General features: G+C 40.2%; 1 protein-coding gene across 4 annotated transcripts; it reads left to right on the top strand.

The window, feature by feature from the left end:
* Positions 1-1,812: 1,812 nt before the first annotated feature.
* Positions 1,813-20,743, top strand: LOC110535477 (alpha-amylase). Of its 4 annotated transcripts, none has more exons than XM_090189740.1 (12): positions 1,841-2,429; positions 4,369-4,566; positions 5,146-5,292; positions 9,959-10,101; positions 15,220-15,426; positions 15,596-15,826; positions 18,185-18,318; positions 18,673-18,795; positions 18,873-18,972; positions 19,140-19,261; positions 19,613-19,738; positions 19,984-20,743. In XM_090189740.1, exons 3-12 carry the CDS (start codon positions 5,184-5,186, stop codon positions 20,174-20,176), a joined length of 1,488 nt encoding a protein of 495 aa, XP_090045866.1. In that variant the 5' UTR covers positions 1,841-2,429; positions 4,369-4,566; positions 5,146-5,183; the 3' UTR covers positions 20,177-20,743. The 4 variants fall into 4 exon arrangements, with proteins under 4 accessions (XP_036791067.2, XP_090045866.1, XP_090045868.1 ...); XM_090189741.1 differs by lacking the exon at positions 1,841-2,429 and adding an exon at positions 3,350-3,433; XM_036935172.2 differs by lacking the exon at positions 9,959-10,101 and having other exon boundaries at positions 1,813-2,429.
* The last annotated feature ends 3,332 nt before the right edge of the window (positions 20,744-24,075 follow it).

The following is a 24,075-nucleotide window of genomic DNA, read 5'->3' as shown; positions in this document are numbered from 1 at the left end:
AATGCAGTGGAAATGTTTTTTGGGATTCAGTTCATTTGCATGGCAAAGAGGGACTTTGCAATTATTTGCAATTTATCCGATCACTCTTCCTAACATTCTGGAGTATATATAAATTGCCATCATACAAACTGAGGCAGCAGACTTTGTGAAAATTAATATTTGTGTCATTTTCAAAACTTTTGGCCACGACTGTACATTTATTCACTCTGTGATAGGGTTGGATCCTATATGCTACTTTTATTGTCCTGTAAATGGTTCAGTGCCAATAATTTAGGCTGTGTGTGGAATGGGGCATACAGGAAATGACCTCTACTTATAAATTACTACTAGATTATAGTGATATGGAAAACAGCATACAAATTCGGCTTGTGTATTAATTTGCTTATAACTAATCAAAATGCCATTATTTTTTCATAAAAAAGAGAATACTTCAAAATGAGAAGATCCTGCCATGGAAAAGACGACTGGGCGGACATAAAGTGTAAAGGAGGGGAAATAACTCCCACCTTGCAGCAGGACACCTTCAGCTGTGTGGTCTTTGTAATGCAGGTTTGATAGTTATATTTTCAATAATGAATGGTTAGCTGTTATGTGACAATTAGGTCAAAAACTCTATTGCTCTGAAATTCTCCAACATCCCCTGCCAAATTGATATGGAACCTTCAAAAACACATGGAGCAACTGCGAAAAGAAATGGCTGAGGATATACTAAAAATGTCTGGTATGTAATGATATTTAATTCAAAGTAAATGTCAATTCTTTATTTTTATGTAGTTGTGTGGGACAGCCATATGTTCACTTCATGACTATGATTTCAGAGTTCAACAAAGCCAACAACTGCTTCATGTGTGCCACTGATAAAGAACCTGGATGTGGCCCAAAGACTGACTGGGTTAGTAACTTTATTTAACATGCTTATAATATTTTGACAACAGTGACGGCATGTAAGACAATTTATGATATAACACAATGGATGGCTAATTTGTCATACTGCATTGATATTTGATATTATTTATAACGTGTTACACTTTGTTTTGTTTTGATTGAATGTTTTGCATGCCAACGGTGGTTCCATGTGCTGTGCCTAGGAATGAAGACAAAAGAGCTCAACAGAGTAAAGAACACAAACTGGAAGTGCAGTCTTTGTTGTTGAAAATGTATGCTATACCCCATCCACACTGAAGAGGCTCTGACATGTACATCAACCAGGGATAAAGAGAAAGTTAACACGGTGAAATGTTTCATACTTAATTGAAGTTAAGTGTCTGTTGGCATTTTGGAAAAGATTAAAGGTCTACAATTTGTTTAATTCGTCAATATTATGTTTGTATTAATTGATTTACTGGCCACCATTACTGTGGTTACATGTTCAGTATATGTATTGACCGGCAAACCCACTGCAGCCTACCTCACCAGCTCACTCTCTCCATCCCTGCTTTGGACAAGTAATAGCATGACTCTCGTACTTTGCCCTTTTCCTTTATGGTTGATATTAACGACGAAATGAGATATTATCTGTCTCTCTCCTATTGTTAAATACTGTGGAAAAATACAAAAAAATAGGGAAAATAAGTACTTAGAACTACCAATTATTGTAGATAAATATTAAAGAAAAGGGCAAACACAACACTGGACTGAACCCCCTAATTGTCAAACAAATAATAATGTACAACAATATAGAAGATACATGACCAGAGGTTATGCAATATGGGTGTATATCCACTGGATGCTTCTTAGGTGTGTAATTGACATGACCAAGGAGCTATTGCAAATTTGAAACTATGAAAAATGTACGTTACACTGTATGATTTTACAGTACACAAACAAGTGTGTGCAATATAGAAGGGTAGTCAGCGGACATTAGGTCACATGACCAAGGAGCTATTGAAATTCTAAATGTTGAAAAATTCATGTAAAACCACGTGAGATGAAAATGGACAGACTAAAGAGTGTGCCATCGGGTTAGCTACAACCAGTTTTGAAAGTGTTTGGGAGAAATGGTTAAAAAGCTATTGAAATTTTAAAAATGTAATTTGTCACTAATTTGACGGTCCCTAACTGCTGTTGGTGGACGTGAGGAAAACTACAGGCGAATATCCCACCTGAAACTGTCTTTACCTCGGTGTTCCATGCCTCGATTCATGAAGATAATCAGTCACCCATTCATATCTTAAGCACCTATATATGGTATTCGCAATGTATGGTAGCGTTTGCATGACTTGCAAATACTGGTAGACATACTGACCTGGGTATCTTGGTTACTGCCCTGCCCAACGAGGGTGCCTGATCTGTGGGCTTCAGAAGAGGAACAGCTCCCTGCTTTAAGGGCCTGTTATAAACAAACCCCTTCAAATGCTGCACAGACTGGCTGTGTTGTCTGAGAAGCAGCTTGCAACTGGACTGCATGGATCTGATGAGCAAACATGAAGGTGAGCCATTTAGAACAATAGGCTACTGCAGATGTGGTATTGAATGAGATACTAACACACTAGTTAGAAATATCTGGTGTGACAGGCCTTTATCACTGCCAAAAATTGTGAACAGACAAACTAGTATCCTTTGCAAATGAATGTTTTTTTTTCTAGATTTGATGTTTTCTATTGCATTGACCCGTTTGTTCAATCATTCCCATGTAATTGGTTGTAGGACTTATATTCGTGTTCGTGGGGTTTCCTTATCTCACGTTGAGGTTTCACTACAGGCCTTATGGCTGCAGCAACTTTGTCTGTAAAATGTCCCTATTTTGACTAAACGTAATACTTGCAAGACAAGGTGGGATCTTTTTTTGTCGCTGAAATGGATTATGCGACAATTGCGGTGGCAACGCTTTTGTGCGGATTTGATCATATAAAAACCATCACGCGATGTTTCATGTTACCACGTGGAAAAACATGCAGCGTTTATAGACAAATGGAATACATTATGAACTTTATAACTTATTTCGTGACTTAATTTATGGTGGTTAGGTGCACGGCGGTGAGCTTCATGCACATGTCCACTAAATATCGAGGGTGGGCTATTTGAATTATGCTGGTGACATCGGTGCTTGGCTACCAATAATAAAATAGAAGTGATCTGGCGTTTATCTAGCCGGCTGATGGCGATATTGAGTCGTTTCATTTGATTGTCCAAGTGAATGCATGCAGATGGCTATACACTTGTATCCGCTGTGGATCGGTTCGTGAATAAACCGTTTTCATTCAGGCTCCAAAGACATATATTTCCTCCTAAATTCGATTGAATGAAAAGGCGGAAAAATACGGAAAATATGACTACTTGGTGATACAACATTTTCCACCAGCATGTGGCGAATGCCTAGTCCCGGATATTACGTTCAGTCAATCAGGTTGCTGAAGTCTGTTGTTTACCCCTGGCTGAACTAGGGAAGCATTAGCCATAGCATGGTGATGGAAAATGGTGCTTTATAAAGAACGTATGCATATTTCCCTTTTTTATATATTTTTGTCTTCTCGCCATTAAATCGAGTTAAGGAGGTAATCGTCATCTTTGCAGCCTGAATAGAGAATGGTTTATGTACAAACCGGTCCACAGGGGAAACGAATGTATAGCTCATATGCATGCATTCCCTTTGTACAGTAAGATAAAAAAACTTAATATCGCTATCTGCCAGCCGTTTTATCCATATCAGTTTTTGTGATAAAACCATTGGTAGAGTTGAAAATGTGATGGAAATCAATTTAACTTAGATTTTTTTATTGCATACATGGGAACTTAACCATGTGTATGTATTTATTTTAATGTTTTTTTGTAATTATTATAATAATTTTTTTTTTTTAATTGCTCTTACTGCACCTGGTATTCCCATGTGGTCATCGTACCAGTACTATCATATTTTTTTTACCCGTTTTCTCCCCGAATTTGATCCCTTGGCTCATCCCTGCAACTCCTCAATGGGCTCGGGAGAGGCGAAGGTCGAGCCATGTGTCCATCGAAACATGACCCACCTGGTCGCCTACTTCTTATCACACTGCTCGCTTGACCAGGATGTCAGCCGCACCAATGTGTCGGAGGAAACACAGTTCAACTGACGACCGGAGTCAGCTTGCAGGCGCCGGCCCTGTCACAAGGAGTCGCTAGAGCATGATGAGCCAACAAAAGCCCCACCGGTCAAACCATTCACTACCCCGGACGGCACTGGGCCAATTGTTCGCAGACCAATGGGGCTCCCGGTCACAGCCGGTTGTGCGGTGCAGTGCTTTTGACCGCTGCGCCACCCAGGACCAAACATTTGCATATCGTTTTTATACAGATTTTAGAATATTCACATAAAAATCTCTTTCGCCAGTTGGATGGAAACCTAGGTATTGTAATCAATTAATCATTCACTTGTGTCATTGCTTCCACCAGGTAAAAGCTAAACTATGTGGCTGCCTGTTGGCTCTGGGTCTTGGAGTAGGCCTCTCCCAGTACCAGTCTAAAAGTCACACAAAGCATCACATCCAGCAGGGCAGGTCAACCATAGTCCACCTGTTTGAGTGGCGCTGGAATGACATAGCTGAAGAGTGTGAGCGATATCTGGGACCCAATGGATTTGATGGAGTGCAGGTAGGCTCATGTGTTTTTCTACCAGGCAACAGTACAGTAAAATCACATTGTATTTCTGTTGGAAGACCGCTTCTACTTTTAAAGTCTATTACACCATTTAGGTATAAGATCTGATGACCCAGCCTCCACTGTTAACACTACTGATAATATAGATAATATATATATATAATATATATATAATATATAATCTTATACAGTATAGATGCACATCAATGGAGGCAGCTGAGGGGAGGACTGCTCATAATAATGGCTGGAATGGAGTCAATAGTATCAACCACTTGTGTTTGGTACCATTCCATGAACTCCATTCCAAACATTATGATAAGTCGTCCTCCCTTCAGTAGCCTCCACCGCTGGAATGGAATAAATGGAACAGTATCGAACACATCAAACATATGGAAACCACATTAGACTCCGTTCCATTTATTCCATTCCAGCCATAACAGTGAGCCCGCCCTCCAATAGCTCCTCTCACCAGCCTCCACTGATGCACATGCACAGTAGGTATTCCTCATAGAAACTGACTGATAAGTGATACATTTTACAGACTATATTCTTCATAGAAATGTCTTGTACTAGATCTCCCCTCCCAGTGAGAACGTGGTGGTGACTAAACCATGGAGACCGTGGTGGGAGAGGTACCAGCCAGTCAGCTACAACCTCTGTTCCCGCTCTGGAACCCAACAGGAGCTCCGAGACATGGTCTGCAGGTGCAACAATGTCGGGGTAATGATGATGGAACAGGATTCCTTTGAATTAATTTATAGAAGGAAAAATGGACATGGTTATATACATTTTGAGAAAGATGTCTTGGCTCAATCAATTCTCATCTCATTTGTTATCATCTCATTGGTTATGCAATGGGTTATTGCATAATGGGTTATGCAATGGATTGCTTGAGAGGAGACATAATTTAACTCATTTGTACGAGAGGGATGTACCAAATTTCTGTTTTAATTGTTAAGGAAGGAACAGGACTGCCTACAGATACTGCATGCGTTTTGACCTCATTGTGTAAATATATTTGAATAGTGTGAACGAGAGCCTTAAATTAAGACACAACATGTAGTATTCACATCCTCTGACTTTTTCCACATGTTGTTCTGTTAAGGCCTGAATTTAAAATGGATTCAATTGAGATTTTGTGTCACTAACCTACACACAATACCCCATAATGTCAAAATTGAATTATGTTTTTAGATTCTCTTTTACAAATTAATTAAAAATAAAAAGCAGAAATTAGTCAATAGGTATTCATCCCATTTGTTATGGCAAGCCTAAATAAGTTCAGGAGTAAAAATTTGCTTAACAAGTAAAGTAAGTTGCATGGACTGCAATAATAGTACTTAACAGGATATTTGAATGGCTACCTCATCTCTGTACTTCACACATACAACTATCTGTAAGGTCCCTCAGTCGAGCAGTGAATTGTAAACACAGATTCAACCACAATGGCCAGGGAGGTTTTCCAATGCCTCGCAAGGAAGGGCACCTATTGGAAAGAAGGGCACCCATTGGTACAGTAGATGGATAAAATAAAAAAAACAGACATTGAATATCCCTTTGAGGATGGTGACCTTATTATTTACACTTTGGATGGTATATCAATACACCCAGTCAATGCAAAGACACAGGTGCCCTTCCGAACTCCGTTGTTGGAGAGGAAGGAAACCGCTCAGGGATTTCACCATGAGGCCAATGGTGATTTGAAAACAGTTACAGAGTTTAACTATTGGAACCACCCATCCCGGATCCGGGATAATTGTCATCAACTACGCTAAATAGCATAGCGCAACGGTCAAATAATCTTACTAGAAAATGTTCATATTCATGAAATCACAAGTGAAATATAGCGAAACACAGCTTAGCCTTTTGTTAATCACCCTGTCGTCTCAGATTTTGAAATGATGCTTTACAGCGAAAACAATCCAAGCGTTTGTGTAAGTTTATCGATATACCAACAAAACATTATGTACACTTAGCGGCAGGTAACTTGGTCACGAAAATCAGAAAAGCAATCAAATTAATTGTTTACCTTTGATCTTCGGATGTTTTCACTCACGAGACTCCCAGTTAGACAGCAAATGTTCCTTTTGTTCCATAAAGATATTTTTTATATCCAAATACCTCCGTTAGTTTGATGCGTTATGCCCAGGAATCCACCGGAAATAGCGGTCACGACAACGCAGACAAAAATTCAAAATTATATCCATAATATCGACAGAAACATGTCAAACGTTTTTTATAATCAATCCTCAAGGTGTTTTTCAAATATCTATTCGATAATATATCAACCGGGACAGTTGGCTTTTCACTAGGACCGGGAGGAAAAATGGCTACCTCTCTGTTTTGCGCAAAAATCACACTGAGAGCCAACAACTGACCACTTACGCAATGTGGACGTTTACACTCATTCTTCAAAATAAAGGCCTGAAACTACGGCTAAAGGCTGTAGACACCTTAGGGAAGCAACAGAAAAAGGAATCTGGTTGATATCCTTTCAATGGTCAATAGGGATGCATAGGAACACAGAGGTTTCAAAATAAGAGTCACTTCCTGATTGGATTTTTCTCAGGCTTTCGCCTGCAATATCAGTTCTGTTATACTCACAGACAATATTTTTACAGTTTTGGAAACTTTAGAGTGTCTTCTATCCTAAGCATATTCTAGCATCTGGTCCTGAGAAATAGGCTGTTTACTTTGGGAATGTTATTTTTCCAAAAATAAAAAGCTTCAAGAGGTTGTGATAAGAGAGAACTGAGGATGGATCAACAACATTGTAGTTACTCCACAATACTAACTAAATGACGGAGTGAAAAAAAGGAAGCCTGTACAGAATACAAAATATTCCAAAACTTCAATATTTTTTGCAATAAGGCACTAAAGTAAACCCGCAAAGAAATTAACTTTATCCTCAATACAAAGAGTTATGTTTGGGGCAAATCCAACACATTACTGAGTACCATTCTTCATATTTTCAAGTTTGGTGGTGGCTGCATCATTTTATGGGTATGCTTTTCATTAGCAAGGAATAGGAAGTTTTTTTTAGGATAAAAATAAACAGAATAGAGCTAAGCACAGGCAAAATCATAGAGGAAAACCTGGTTTTGTGTGCTAGAAGACACTAGAAGACAAATTCACCGTTCAGCAGGACAATAACCTAAAACACAAGGCCATATACAGTTGAAGTCAGAAGTTTACATACACCTTAGCCAAATACATTTAAACTCATTTTTTCACAATTCCTGACATTTAATCCTTGTAAAAATTCCATGTCTTAGGTCAGTTAGGATCACCACTTTATTTTAAGAATGTGAAATGTTAGGATAATAGTATAGAGAGTGATTTATTTAAGCTTTTATTTATTTCATTACATTCCCAGTGGGTCAGAACTTTACATACACACAATTAGTATTTGGTAGCATTGCCTTTAAATTGTTTAACTTGGGTCAAACATTTCGGTAGCTTTCCACAAGCTTCCCACAATAAGTTGGGTGAATTTTGGCCCATTCCTCCTGACAGAGCTGGTGTAACTGAGTCAGGTGTATTGGCCTCCTTTTTCAGTTCTGCCCACACATTTTCTATAGGATTGAGGTCAGGGCTTTGTGATGGCCTCCCTAATACTTTGACTTTGTTGTCCTTAAGCCAATTTGCCACAACTTTGGAGGTATGCTTGGGGTCATTGTCCATTTGGAAGACCCATTTGCAACCAAGCTTTAACTTCCTGACTGATGTCTTGAGATGTTGCTTCAATATATCCACATAGTTTTCCTACCTCATGATGCCATCTACTTTGTGAAGTGCACCAGTCCCCCCTGCAGCAAAGCACCCCCTCAACATGAGGGGGTGCTTCACAATTGGGATGGTGTTCTTCAGCTTGCAAGCCTCCCCCTTTTTACGCCAAACATAACAAAGGTCATTATGTCCAAACAGTTATTTTTTTGTTCCATCAGACCAGAGGACATTTCTCCAAAAAGTATGATCTTTGTCCCCATGTGCAGCTTTTTTATGGCGGTTTTGGAGCATTGGCTTCTTCCTTGCTAAGCAGCGTTTCAGGTTATGTCGATATAGGACTCGTTTTACTGTGGATATAGATACTTTTGTACCTGTTTCCTCCAGCATCTTCACAAGGTACTTTGTTGTTGTTCTGTGATTGATTTGTACTTTTCGCACCAAAGTACGTTAATCCCTAGGAGACAGAACGCGTCTCCTTCCTGAGTGGTATGACGGCTACGTGGTCCCATGGTGTTTAAACTGGCTTACTATTGTTTGTACAGATAGACTTGGTATCTTCAGGCATTTGGCAATTGCTCCCAAGGATGAACCAGACTTGTGGAGGTCTACAATTATTTTTCTGAAGTCTTGGCTGATTTCTTTTAATTTTCCCATGATGTCAAGCAAAGAGGCACTGCGTTTGAAGGTAGGCCTTGAAATACATCCACAGGTACACCTCCAATTGACTCAAATGTTGTCAATAAGCCTATCAGAAGCTTCTAAAGCCATGACATCATTTTCTAGAATTTTCCAAGCTGTTTAAAGGCACAGTCAACTTAGTGTATGTAAAGTTCTGTCCCACTGGAATTGTGATACAGTGAATTCTAAGTGAAATATTCTGTCTGTAAACAATTGTTGAAGAAATTACTTGTGTCATGCACAAAGTAGATGTCCTAACCAACTTGCCAAAACTGTAGTTCGCTAACAAGACATTTGTGGAGTGGTTGAAAAACGAGTTTTAATGACTCCAACCTAAGTTTATGTAAACTTCCAACTTCAACTAAATACACTGGAGTTGCTTACCAAAACGTCATACATTTTTCCTGAGTGGTCTAGTTACAGTTTTGATTGAAATCGGCTTGAAAATATATGGCAAGACTTGGAAATGACTGCCTAACAATGATCAACAACCAACTTGACAGTGCTTGAAGAATTTGAAAACATTATGTGGAAATGATTTACCCAGACTTACCCAGAAAGACTGACAGCTATAATCGCTGCCAAAGGTTATTTAAACATGTATAGACTCCGGGGTGTGAATACTCATGTAAATTAGCTATTTCTGTATATTCATTTTTCCAAACATTTGCAAAAATGTCTAAAACATGTTTTCACTCTGTCATTATGGGGTATTCTGTGTAGCTAGGTGAGAATTTGTATTTACACTGAGTAATAATATAAATGCAACAATTTCAATGATTTTATTGAGTTACAGTTCATAAAAGGAAATCGGTCAATTGAAATATATTCATTATGCCCTAATCTATAGATTTCACATGACTCGGAATACTGATATGCATCTGTTGGCAACAGATACCAACAGATACCTGAAAACCAGTCAGTATCAGGTGTGACCACCATTTGCCTCATGCAGTGTGACACATCTCCTTTCATATAGAGTTGATCAGGCTGTTGATTGTGGCCTGTGGAATGTTGTCCCGATCCTCTCCAATGGTCATGCGAAGTTGCTGGATATTGGCAGGAACTGGAATACACGTAAATTCAAAGCCTCCCAAACCTGCTCAACGGGTGACATTTCTGGTGAGTATGCAGACCATGGAAGAACTGGGACATTTTTAGCTTCCAGGAATTGTGTACAAATCCTTGCGACATGGTGAAACATGAGGTGATGGCGTTGAATGAATGGCACGACATTGGACCTCAGGATCTCATCACATTATCTCTGTGCATTCAAATTGCCATCGATAAAACACAATTGTGTTCGTTGTCCCTAGCTTATGCCTGCCCATATCCAGGGTTGGGTGGGTTACTTTCTAAATGTAATCTGTTACAGTTACTAGTTACCTGTCCAAAATTATAATCAGTAATGTAACCTTTGGATTACCCAAACTCATTAATGTAATCTGATTACATTCAGTAACTTTTAGATTACTTTCCCCTTAAGAGGCATTAGAAGAAGACAAAAATGTATGTCACCAATTAAACAACATCTATTGCAGGATACATTCATGTTAAAGTTCATATAGCAGGCCATATATGGATGTTACATTTTACTTTATGGGTTGGTTATGTAGGCTTCTTCTAACCCATCGCTTTCTACTACATATAACAATACGATTCAATTATATCTTTACATTAAAAACCAAAGTCTCTCAGAATTCCAGTCATTCCAATAAATGTTGTACCCCTTGATCTTCAAAAATAGGACTTGGAAATATGGAAGTATACATTAGCCAAATTGTTTTACCTGAGCATAACCCCAGAGCTAAGGACTTATTAGCCAGGCCTACTCTGTTTATGATTTTGCCGTTATGAAGGACTGATTGGGCTCATTGATTTGAGTTGAAAAATAATTGTTGTGCTCATGGAATGGCATGCTTTGAGCACAACTGCAAAGGGCTATTTACAGTGCCTTGCAAAAGTATTCGGCCCCCTTGAACATTGCGACCTTTTGCCACATTTCAGGCTTCAAACATAAATATATAAAACTGTATTTTTTTGTGAAGAATCAACAACAAGTGGGACACAATCATGAAGTGGAACGACATTTATTGGATATTTCAAACTTTTTTAACAAATCAACAACTGAAAAATTGGGCGTGCAAAATTATTCAGCCCCTTTACTTTCAGTGCAGCAAACTCTCTCCAGAAGTTCAGTGAGGATCTCTGAATGATCCAATGTTGACCTAAATGACTAATGATGATAAATACAATCCACCTGTGTGTAATCAAGTCTCTGTATAAATGCACCTGCACTGTGATAGTCTCAGAGGTCCGTTAAAAGCGCAGAGAGCATCATGAAGAACAAGGAACACACCAGGCAGGTCCGAGATACTGTTGTGAAGAAGTTTAAAGCCGGATTTGGATACAAAAAGATTTCCCAAGCTTTAAACATCCCAAGGAGCACTGTGCAAGCGATAATATTGAAATGGAAGGAGTATCAGACCACTGCAAATCTACCAAGACCTGGCCGTCCCTCTAAACTTTCAGCTCATACAAGGAGAAGACTGATCAGAGATGCAGCCAAGAGGCCCATGATCACTCTGGATGAACTGCAGAGATCTACAGCTGAGGTGGGAGACTCTGTCCATAGGACAACAATCAGTCATATATTGCACAAATCTGGCCTTTATGGAAGAGTGGCAAGAAGAAAGCCATTTCTTAAAGATATCATAAAAAGTGTTGTTTAAAGTTTGCCACAAGCCACCTGGGAGACACACCAAACATGTGGAAGAAGGTGCTCTGGTCAGATGAAACCAAAATTGAACTTTTTGGCAACAATGCAAAACGTTATGTTTGACGTAAAAGCAACACAGCTCATCACCCTGAACAACCATCCCCACTGTCAAACATGGTGGTGGCAGCATCATGGTTTGGGCCTGCTTTTCTTCAGCAGGGACAGGGAAGATGGTTAAAATTGATGGGAAGATGGATGGAGCCAAATACAGGACCATTCTGGAAGAAAACCTGATGGAGTCTGCAAAAGACCTGAGACTGGGACGGAGATTTGTCTTCCAACAAGACAATGATCCAAAACATAAAGCAAAATCTACGATGGAATGATTCAAAAATAAACATATCCAGGTGTTAGAATGGCCAAGTCAAAGTCCAGACCTGAATCCAATCGAGAATCTGTGGAAAGAACTGAAAACTGCTGTTCACAAATGCTCTCCATCCAACCTCACTGAGCTCGAGCTGTTTTGCAAGGAGGAATGGGAAAAAAATTCAGTCTCTCGATGTGCAAAACTGATAGAGACATACCCCAAGCGACTTACAGCTGTAATCGCAGAAAAAGGTGGCACTACAAAGTATTAACTTAAGGGGGCTGAATAATTTTGCACGCCCAATTTTTCAGTTTTTGATTTGTTAAAAAAGTTTGAAATATCCAATAAATGTTGTTCCACTTCATGATTGTGTCCCACTTGTTGTTGATTCTTCACAAAAAAATACAGTTTTATATCTTTATGTTTGAAGCCTGAAATGTGGCAAAAGGTCGCAAAGTTCAAGGGGGCCGAATACTTTCGCAAGGCACTGTACATGTTAAAAATGAATGCCATATGCTGTATTTGCTATAGGCTTATTATTTACCTTTTTGTTGGTGATACTTTGATACCTTGATAATGCACCTATTTAAAGGGCAAATTTACAGATGAAACAATAACAAACGGTCGACCTGCATCTGTTTTCGTAAAACGCTGAGGAATGGTCCTGGCGAAATGTAACCACTCTCAGATGAATAGACAGAGCTATGGATGCAAGGACTGACCTTTCATTATATCAAAATTATGGTTTTAACCAAGTTATGAGGCTATACATTGTTTGTTTACATTTACAATGTTTACAAACATGTGTAATATATATATATATATATATTTATTTATTTATATTTATGTAATATACAATATTTGTGTAATATACAAACGTGTAAAGCACCATCACACCACCACCTCCATGCTTCACGGTTGGAACCACACATGCAGAGATCATTCGTTCACCTATTCTCGGTCTCACAAAGACACGGTGGTTGGAACCAAGTCTCCTCTGAACAGTTGATGTTGAGATGAGTCTGTTTCTTGAACTCTCTGAATAATTTATTTGCAATCAGAGGTGCAGTTAACTCTAATGAACTTATCCTCTGCAGCAGAGGTAACTCTGGCTCTTCCTTTCCTGTGGCGGTCCTCATGAGAGCCAGTTTCATCGTAGTGCTTGATGGTTTTTGCGACTGCACTGGATTGACTGACCTTCATGTCTTCAAGTAATGATGGACTGTCATTTCGCCTTGCTTATTTGAGCTGTTCTTGCCCTAATATGGACTTGGTCTTTTACCAAATAGGGATATCTTCTGTACACCACCCATACCTTGTCACAACACAATTGATTAGCTCAAACGCATTAAGAATGAAAGAAATTTCACAAATTGACTTTTAACAAGGCACACCTGTTAATTGAAATGCATTCTAGGTGACTACCTCATGACGCTAGATTGAGAGAATGCCAAGAGTGTGCAAAGCTGTCATCAAAGCAAAGGATGGCTACTTTGAAGAATCTCAAATATAAAATATATTTGAATGTGTTTAACACTTTTTTGGTTACTACATAATTCCATGTGTGTTATTTCATAGTTTAGATGTCTTCGCTATTGTTCACAATGTACAAAATAGTACAAATAAAGAAAAACCCTGGTATGAGTAGGTATGTCCAAACTTTTGACTGGTACTGTGTGTTTATATATATAATTTATAATTCCAAAAATGGATGTAGCAACTACAGATGGCCCTTTTTAAGTCTATCAAAAGTGTGAGTTCGAGCATGTGTCCATTACGTCTATGGGTGTATTTGTTTAATCAGCATGAATTAGATTGCGTAATAAAAGCCCTACTTTTATTTCGTAGTCTGGGATCCGCATATCATCTGTTGCAAGAGCGCATTTTTTCAACAGCTGTCCACTGGTTTCAAAAACAATGAGTGATAGGCACTTTACATTTCTTGAATTCAACCATTATTGGGTTTAAATACACATTTACATTTATGAACAGCCAGCCACAACAACCACAATCCGTAAGGCGCATATCATAACCCCACCGCCACCATGGGGCACTCTGTTCACAACGTTGACATACCGCTTGCCCACACAACGCCGTACACACTGTCTGCCATCTGCCCGGTACAGTTGAAACCGGAATTCATCCAGCATGCCAGTGGCGAAGGTGAGCATTTGCCCACTGACATCGGTTACGAAGCAGAACTGCAGTCAGGTCAAGACCCTGGTGAGGATGACGAGTATGCTGAGTATTTATGTGTAGAAATTATTCGGTTGTGCAAACTCAGTTTCATCAGCTGTCCGGGTGGCTGGTCTCAGATGATCCCGCAGGTGAAGAAGCTGGATGTGGAGGTCCTGGGCTGGCTTGGTTGCATGTAGTCTGCGTTTGTGAGGCCGGTTGAGCGTACTGCCAAATTCTCTAAAGCAACATCGGAGGCGGCTTATGGTAGAGAAATTAACAATACATTATCTGGCAACAGCTCTGGTGGACATTCCTGCAGTCAACATTTTTCCTTTCCTGCAGTCAACCAATTGTACGCTCCCTCAAAACGCGACATGTCTGTGGGATTGTGTTGTGTGGCTAAACTGTGCATTTTAGAGTGGCCTTCTATTGCCCCCAGCAGAAGGTGCATCTGTTATAGTGATCATGCTGTTTTATCAGCTTCTTGATATGCCACACTTGTCAGGTGGATGGATTATCTTGGAAAATGAGAAATTCTCACTAAAAGGGATCTAAACCAATTTGTGCATTTTGTGCGTATGGAACATTTCTGCAATCTTATTTCAGCTCATGAAACATGGGACCAACACTTTACATGTTTCTATTTTTGTTCAGTATATTTAATCCATTTTGAATTCAGACTGTAACACAAGAAAATGTGGAATACGTCATTGGGTGTGGAATACTGAAGGCACTGTATAAGATATGAATAATATTGAAATATAAAGTTCGGGTGTGAATTTCAGGTATGCATGTGGATGTGAACACTTGCAGGTGGGAGCACGGCTGCACTGTACTAAATGCCTTTAGGTCTCTCATTGTAGGTCCATTAAAATAGCATGAACTACAGCCATGAATGGATGTGATATCCGTTTGAATAGTGAAAAACATTTGTGCATCAGTATTAGTGTAGTTATGAACACATCTCCCTCTGCAGGTGAAGATCTATGCAGACGTGGTCATTAATCACATGTGTATGTCTGGCGCGGGCGAGGGGGAGGGCAGACACCGTTCGACCTGTGGCTCATACTTCAATGCCAGCAAGAGGGAGTTCCCATCTGTGCCCTACTCTGCTTCCCACTTCAACGATGACAAATGCACCACCAGCAGCAGAAATATTGAGACTTACCAAGACATTTATCAGGTATTATTTCAGAGAGAAAATAAGAAGCATAACTCCTTGTAAATACCACTAGACACTGATGGAGACGTATTATGTTCTCTCTCTCTGCAAACCTCTTTAAAAAAATAATGTAATGTAATATAAACCCAGAGATCATACACTGTATTGCTTTGGCATTTCAACCCACCAGGTGCGTAACTGTCGTCTGCTAGGTCTTCTGGATCTGGCTCAGGACAAGGAGCATGTGAGGGAGAGGATAGTGGACTACATGAACAGACTGGTGGATATGGGTATAGCAGGTTTCAGGGTGGACGCAGGTAAACACATGTGGCCTGAGGACCTGAAGAACATCTACAGCAGACTTCACAACCTCAACACCACCTGGTTCACACAAGGATCCAGACCACTCATTTACCAAGAGGTGGGAATGAGAAATGTCCATATGTTGACTTATTGTTGTCACGTTCTGACCTTAGTTCCTTTGTTTTGTCTTTTGTTTTAGTATGGTCAGGGCGTGAGTTGGGTGGGTTGTCTATGTTAGTTTGTCTTATTTTAGTTCTATTTCTGTGTGTGGCCTGGTATGGTTCTCAATCAGAGGCAGCTGTCAATTGTTGTTCCTGATGGAGAACCATATTTAGGTAGCCTGTTTTCCATTGTGTTTGTGGGTGGTTATTTTCAGTCTTTGTGTGTCTGCACCAGACAGAACTGTTTCGGTTGTTTCTTTGTTGTTTGTTATTCAGTGTTCAGTTTTTTCATTAATTAAGATTAACATTTACCACGCTGCGCTTTGGTCCTCAACTTCTATGGCTATGTATTCTGTTGTTTTGGCCTGAATGGGATCAATTTTGATTGCTTCCCATATGTTTTATGTACTGTGATTTGTCCAACATGCAGGCTAGTCTAGCAAATATTTTATATACAGTGCCTTGCGAAAGTATTCGGCCCCCTTGAACTTTGCGACCTTTTGCCACATTTCAGGCTTCAAACATAAAGATATAAAACTGTATTTTTTTGTGAAGAATCAACAACAAGTGGGACACAATCATGAAGTGGAACGACATTTATTGGATATCTCAAACTTTTTTAACAAATCAAAAACTGAAAAATTGGGCGTGCAAAATTATTCAGCCCCCTTAAGTTAATACTTTGTAGCGCCAACTTTTGCTGCGATTACAGCTGTAAGTCGCTTGGGGTATGTCTATCAGTTTTGCACATCGAGAGACTGAAATTTTTTCCCATTCCTCCTTGCAATACAGCTCGAGCTCAGTGAGGTTGGATGGAGAGCATTTGTGAACAGCAGTTTTCAGTTCTTTCCACAGATTCTCGATTGGATTCAGGTCTGGACTTTGACTTGGCCATTCTAACACCTGGATATGTTTATTTTTGAACCATTCCATTGTAGATTTTGCTTTATGTTTTGGATCATTGTCTTGTTGGAAGACAAATCTCCGTCCCAGTCTCAGGTCTTTTGCAGACTCCATCAGGTTTTCTTCCAGAATGGTCCTGTATTTGGCTCCATTCATCTTCCCATCAATTTTAACCATCTTCCCTGTCCCTGCTGAAGAAAAGCAGGCCCAAACCATGATGCTGCCACCACCATGTTTGACAGTGGGGATGGTGTGTTCAGCTGTGTTGCTTTTACGCCAAACATAATGTTTTGCATTGTTGCAAAAAGTTCAATTTTGGTTTCATCTGACCAGAGCACCTTCTTCCACATGTTTGGTGTGTCTCCCAGGTGGCTTGTGGCAAACTTTAAACAACACTTTTTATGGATATCTTTAAGAAATGGCTTTCTTCTTGCCACTCTTCCATAAAGGCCAGATTTGTGCAATATACGACTGATTGTTGTCCTATGGACAGAGTCTCCCACCTCAGCTGTAGATCTCTGCAGTTCATCCAGAGTGATCATGGGCCTCTTGGCTGCATCTCTGATCAGTCTTCTCCTTGTATGAGCTGAAAGTTTAGAGGGACGGCCAGGTCTTGGTAGATTTGCGGTGGTCTGATACTCCTTCCATTTCAATATTATCGCTTGCACAGTGCTCCTTGGGATGTTTAAAGCTTGGGAAATCTTTGTATCCAAATCCGGCTTTAAACTTCTTCACAACAGTATCTCGGACCTGTCTGGTGTGTTCCTTGTTCTTCATGATGCTCTCTGCGCTTTTAACGGACCTCTGAGACTATCACAGTGCAGGTGCATTTATACGGAGACTTGATTACACACAGGTGGATTGTATTTATCATCATTAGTCATTTAGGTCAACATTGGATCATTCAGAGATCCTCACTAAACTTCTGGAGAGAGTTTGCTGCACTGAAAGTAAAGGGGCTGAATAATTTTGCATGCCCAATTTTTCAGTTTTTGATTTGTTAAAAAAGTTTGAAATATCCAATAAATGTCGTTCCACTTCATGATTGTGTCCCACTTGTTGTTGATTCTTCACAAAAAAATACAGTTTTATATCTTTATGTTTGAAGCCTGAAATGTGGCAAAAGGTCGCAAAGTTCAAGGGGGCCGAATACTTTCGCAAGGCACTGTATATATATATATATATATATATATATATATATATATATATATATATATATATATATACATACATACTTTTTGTCATGCGTTTCCTGTAAGTGTCAATTAAACATTAATGCTGCAGATTTAGGGATTTATCGATCAGCTTCTGACACTGAAGCTGTAGGTCTACTGGGGGCACCACGTTTACTTGTGGGATTTAGCAAAAACACTACATATCCAACAGCAACACATTCCCATTTTCTCTTCAAGGTTATCGACCTCGGTGGCGAGCCGATAAAAGCGACAGAATACTGTGGACTGGGCCTTGTCACAGAGTTCAAGTATGGTACTATGCTGGGCTCTGTCATCCGCAAGTGGAACCAAGGGAAACTCTCTGACCTCAAGTATGATCTAGCATGCCTCCCAAATGACACCATATTCGCTATATAGTGCCCTATGTTCCCTGCTGGTCAAATCTAGTGTATTATGAATGGAAAATGGTGCCATTTGAGGGGATAACACAGTACAACATATTGCCATGGTCTAAGTATATAAATATGGCAGATTGTATATCAGCAAATTCTCAAATATATGTTGAACCCTCAGCATTAATGACTAAAGTATATTGTCTAGGTTACTACGTAACCCTGGTTTTCTGATGGAGAGAACAAAACATCTCTGAAAGAGAACCAACTTGTGATACTGTGAGAATTCAGACTATTCTGAGGTGAAAATTAGCTTCTAGTCTGTTGTTTCAGAACGTGTGGTGAGAGCTGGGATCTGCTGCCCTCAGGCGAGGCATTGGTGTTTGTGGATAACCATGACAACCAGAGAGGGCACGGTGCAGGAGGGGCCTCCATCCTCACCTTCTGGGAGCCCAGGTTGGGACAAATACTGTAGAATCTGATTATAGATGTTGTATAAGTATAGACAAATTATTTCTATCATATATCCTCAGAATGTATAAAATGGCCGTGGCTTTCATGCTGGCCCATCCTTATGGAGTTACGAGAGTGATGTCAAGCTACCGGTGGGATCAACATGTTGTGGATGGAAAGGTATGCTTCTGACAGTCTAAAACTATTTAAAGACAGGTTCTGGTGACTTAAACTGTTAAACCGCAACACTTTAGATCTTAAACCTCTCACATTGTGTATGACTATGGTCAATGTGACCGCTCGCCTCACGGTTGGGCTGTTCGTCTTGCTACCTGTCTGTCTGTCAGGACCAGAATGATTGGATAGGTCCTCCCAGCTTCCCTGACGGCTCCACCAAGCCTGTCCCCATACAGCCAGACGGCAGCTGTGGGGAGGGCTGGGTGTGTGAACACAGATGGCCCACAATCAGGTGACAGTTTACACCTCCAGATCTCAGTCAGTCAATCATGTTGAATAGTATTGTGTTGACCTACTGTAAAGGGTAACACTTTATTTGAAGGGTACTTTAGCAAGGACTTCATAACACGTTCGTAAGCAATGTGTAAAGCATTCTTAAAAAAGTGTGAAAGCGTCTCAAAAATGTGGATGTTGACATTAGCATCTTATGAAAGTGTTATAAGAAGTTTTAATGTAGGTCCCCTTCGAACAAAGCGTTGTCCATCCAGTAATGTGAGTATTTTGGCCTGGTCAATGTACAGTTATTTTCTATGTGTGCTTGATGGTGATTATTATTTTGCTGAACTGCTCTCTCTCCTTGTAGAAATATGGTGATGTTCCGTAATGTTGTCGATGGAGAGCCCTTGTCTAACTGGTGGGACAATGGGGGTAACCAGATAGCTTTTGGACGAGGCAACCAAGGCTTCATAGTTATCAACAATGATATCTGGTACGTTTCACCTTATGGAAGAAGTTGTAGATAACACATTAGCATATATTTAAATGAATGCCATTAATTCATTTGTTAGAGGACATTTTGATGGTCCATTTTTGATCGGAAGAGAAGCACTGTTTGACGGAATTGACAAATACTAATAAGATGATCTCTGAATGGGTACGGAAATCAATTCCATAACCTAGTAGTCATCCTACAGTACTTGTTTGTAACACTTTGAGCTATTTCCTATTATTCAGTTCCCTGGATATGACGCTGTACACCGGCCTTCATAGAGGAACCTACTGTGATGTCATCTCCGGTCAGAGGTCAGGGGGGCGTTGCTCGGGGAAACAGGTGACCGTTGGAGGGGATGGGAGAGCACACTTCACCATCAGCGCCTCTGACCCGGACCCTGTCATAGCCATTCACACACACTCTAAGCTAGAGTAGGAGCTAATAACACTGCACTTTATACCACACTGTGATATTATAGTTTGTGTATCATTACTGTATTTCAAGTGGTCTTTCTATCGAGGTTTGGAAAGATGATGATTAAGAAATAAGGCACGAAGGGGTGTGGTATATGGCCAACGTGGTATATTGGCCGTATACCACAAACCCCCAAGGTGCCTTATTGCTATTGTAAACTGGTTACCAATGTAATTAGAGCAATAAAAATACAATGTTGTCATACCCATGGTATACGGTCTGATATACCACGGCTGTCAGCCAATCAGTATTCAAGGCTCAAACCGCCCAGATTATACTACAGTTGTGTACTGAGATACAGAAATGTCATGTGTTATTATGGCTCATATCAATTTGGGTCGTGAAATGCAAACAACAGCTGTGTAAAAACATCATCAATGTTAATTTCATGTCGGATGTGATCATGCACTATATATTCTGCATGACTCTTCAAATGTAGCGCTAATATACATACATTTACATTCATTATATACTGTATGTATGTGTTCTCATTTGTCAAATACAATTAAATGTCCAGTTGGAAATATATCAAGTTCCGTTTTTATTTTTCCTGACAACTGTCATGTAGTTTTTCTAAAGCTACCTGGCCATGGCCCAATGATGACAACCTGTTTTACAACCCCTCCTAATATTGCTGATGTGGCTTCACATAGTGTGTAAAGAGAACCCAGCCAACTCTGGAGAGTACTCTTGTAATCAGTTTAACAAGACTTTCCTGGAGCAAATCTGTCAATTCCAAGGTGTGCTTATTCAGTATCCAACGAGTGATGGCTTTACTATGCATATTTTATGGCTTTAAACCCTGCAAGTTTCATGAAGTTGTCCAAATGAGTAGCATTTAAAACTGAAATGAAGTCATTCATTTGAATCATTTATAGTGGATGTCTCTGATAAGCATTAGCACCATGGTCATCTGTTTTTGCTTCAGCCAGGAGGTGCTTTTCAATAATGCTGCCCATTGATAAACAACTTTGTAGTCATGGAAAGAGAGAGACACACAGAGACACAGACAGATGGAGAGAGACACAGAGAGATAGTCACAGGTAGAGAGAGCGTGAGAGACACAGAGAGAGAGCGAGATACAGAGCGATAGTAAGTAACAGAGGAGAGAGAGTGAGAGAGACACACAGAAAGAGAGGGAGACGGAGGGAGAGAGACAGACAGAAATACCGAGAGAGTGAGAGAGAGACACAGAGAGAGAGTCACAGAGGGAGCTTCCTCATTCAACCAAACATGCTTCTTATGTATTCAGAGGGCTTGGTATAGACATAACACCATAGCTGTGGTACAGTACAGGGCTTGAATTATGCAATCCTTCACCAGCAAAACAACAACACATGGAACAGACATGTCACACTCTCTACAGTATACTCAATGCATGTGTTGAGAGTATAATGGGGTGGTGTTGTCACATTAGGCTGAGGAATATTCTCACTAGACCCAGCTTGGGAGCACACACAGGCAGCATCTGTGATGCCTTCACACACACACACACACACAGCATGCTAACGATGCTAACGCTACACGGCCCAACACCAGTCCCTTCCTCATCACTCGTCCGGCGCTGTCTGAACCGCCAACTAAATCTCGGCCTCATCTTATCCACTGTAGCCTTGCTTATTCCCCGTAGTGGCATTAGTAGAGCTGTAAAAGCATTTATGGGGGGACAAATGTGGAAGAGGCAATATAAGGCAAATATATATGTCCTGCCTGTTGATTTCTCAGGGCCAGAAGGGTGTGGGCAGTGATCAGTATGGATATAACTATTCCCTGGGTAACTCTTCAGTACTAACGTAAGGCGACAGAGCAGCATGCCAAACAGCACGGCAGTGTGTGTGTGTGTGTGCCCGCTGTGACACCATGGTTTTAATATGGCTCAGGTGGCCTTCGGCTCCAAGACAGCCAGTAAGGCGGGCCGGTATCCATCTATGAGTGTGTATCATTAGCCCAGGCCTAGTGGGCCTGACTCAGCTGTGTGTGTGTGTGTTATTGTTATCTTATTAGGATCTCCATTAGCTGTTGAAAATGCATCAGCTACTCAACCTGATACAGAACAATAATAGACAAGAACAGCACTAAACACATTTAAAATATATATATATATATTTTTATTTAACTAGGCATGTCAGTTAAGAACAAATTCTTATTTACAATGACTGCTTGCCGGAAAACAATGTGTTAACTGTCTTGTTCAGGGGCAGAACGACCGATTTCTACCTTGTCAGCTCAGGGATTCGATCCAGCAACCATTTCGGTTCGTAGACCAACGCTCTAACCGCTAGGTTACCTGCCGCCCCCAAATAAAAATATAGAAATGAAAAAGGTCCCGTAGTAACACTGAGAAAGCAGGAAGATCTATGTTCTCGGCCCGCATTCATCCACATCTATCATAGATGCATATCTGTTTACGTGCAAGTTATTCAAGTGTGTGTGTATTTGTGTCAGGGGTTAACATAGCCATTTGTTTTACAAGATGTTCAGTTTGACCTGAAGAACAGACTGAGTCCCAGGCCTGACTGTGTTTTGAATGTCTTACAGGCATGATAACACTCTTGGGAATGGGAGTTACCACCCACTGGCTCTGTAATACAGGCATAACAACATAGAAATACAATTCACCAAAATAGTCCAGTCATTTCTGTCGAGCCTGTTCAAACGAGAACGATCAAACTGATAGGGAGTGCAACTGAAGGTATTGCATGAATAAAAAAATATTGCTATTTCCTCTGACATTATACAACCCACTATTTGCTATCTACTAAACCATATGTAGCACCAACTACCGTAGTGCAACATGTCGCCATTGAATATTGTAATCAATGAGATAGTGTCTCCAGCGATTCCCTTCAGAGCACAGAGAATAATGTTTTCCCACATCTGAGAAGAAAATGCTTCCTTTATTAATGGGATGAATTATGGAACATAATGTTTATCTTTATCTCCCACCTAAAGGGGGATTCCTCATAGGGGATGTATGAAGATGACCTGACAGCATACTGATGAAGAGAGAAAGGGAGGGAGAGGATGGGAGAAGGAGAGGGAGACCGCGTAAGAGAGGAGGACGATTCTTTCTTGAGAAATGGCTCTTTGCCAAGAAGCTATTTTTGTTTTGGACCATTTTAATTGAAAACAATCACAGTAAGGTACTTAATTTTTTACCCAGAGATGATTTGATATTGAGATAAAAACGGCTGCATTGGACCTTTAAGCGAGGGATTTCTAGCTTTCTAGCTCCCAGCATGCAAAGCTCCAGACAGGTATGAATTACTTTGGGGCCTCAAACCTCAACAGAACTTTGGTAAACTTTTAACATTGTGCTCGGCTCTCTCGCAGCATGTGTAGAGAGAGCAGCCGTACGGCCTGGTTTCTTATAGAAGTTGGGTAGGAGCCATCGCAGGGTGATGATGTATCCTGGGATTTCCACCCTCAATATTGTCCAGGAGATCGATGTGGTGAGTAAACCTTCGCTGCACAGTGTGCAATCGGCTGTGAGCCTAAAAAAATTAAAATGTCAATTGAAATAATCCAACAGGTTTTCTTTCACCGTGCCAGAGTCAATAACAAAAGGGTAATCTAGGCCCACTGGTAGAATTAGATATGAATCCTTAAATAAAGATGAATTAAAGCAACAGGAACGCAGAGAGAGAAATGACCTTGAAGAGTGAGATGTTTGAGGAAAGTCCTACTCATTTCTCTGGAGGGAGTAAAGTTTCTACGCGTAATGCATGTACAGGATTCGGACATGGGTTCAAATACTATATTTAATTATTTCAAATTCTTTAGCTGTTGATTGAGCTTGCCTGTTGCAAAGGCTACAGTTAACACTCAAAGTATAAAAAAATCCTATCGAGTTCCTACAA

This window comes from Oncorhynchus mykiss, chromosome 11 (genome assembly GCF_057628025.1).
Source record: "Oncorhynchus mykiss isolate SJ-2025 chromosome 11, ASM5762802v1, whole genome shotgun sequence".
In the NCBI taxonomy this organism is placed as follows: Eukaryota; Metazoa; Chordata; class Actinopteri; order Salmoniformes; family Salmonidae; genus Oncorhynchus; species Oncorhynchus mykiss.
Note: the sequence above shows the minus strand (reverse complement) of the source record. Positions and strands in the feature narration are given on the sequence as shown.

What these genes read in the sequence shown, in the direction of transcription:
- LOC110535477 (XM_036935172.2), top strand. An exon ending in GGGAAACTCTCTGACCTCAA is followed by an intron (nt 18,319 to 18,672) that starts GTATGATCTAGC and finishes CTGTTGTTTCAG; the next exon opens with AACGTGTGGTGAGAGCTGGG. An exon ending in GTTATCAACAATGATATCTG is followed by an intron (nt 19,739 to 19,983) that starts GTACGTTTCACC and finishes CCTATTATTCAG; the next exon opens with TTCCCTGGATATGACGCTGT.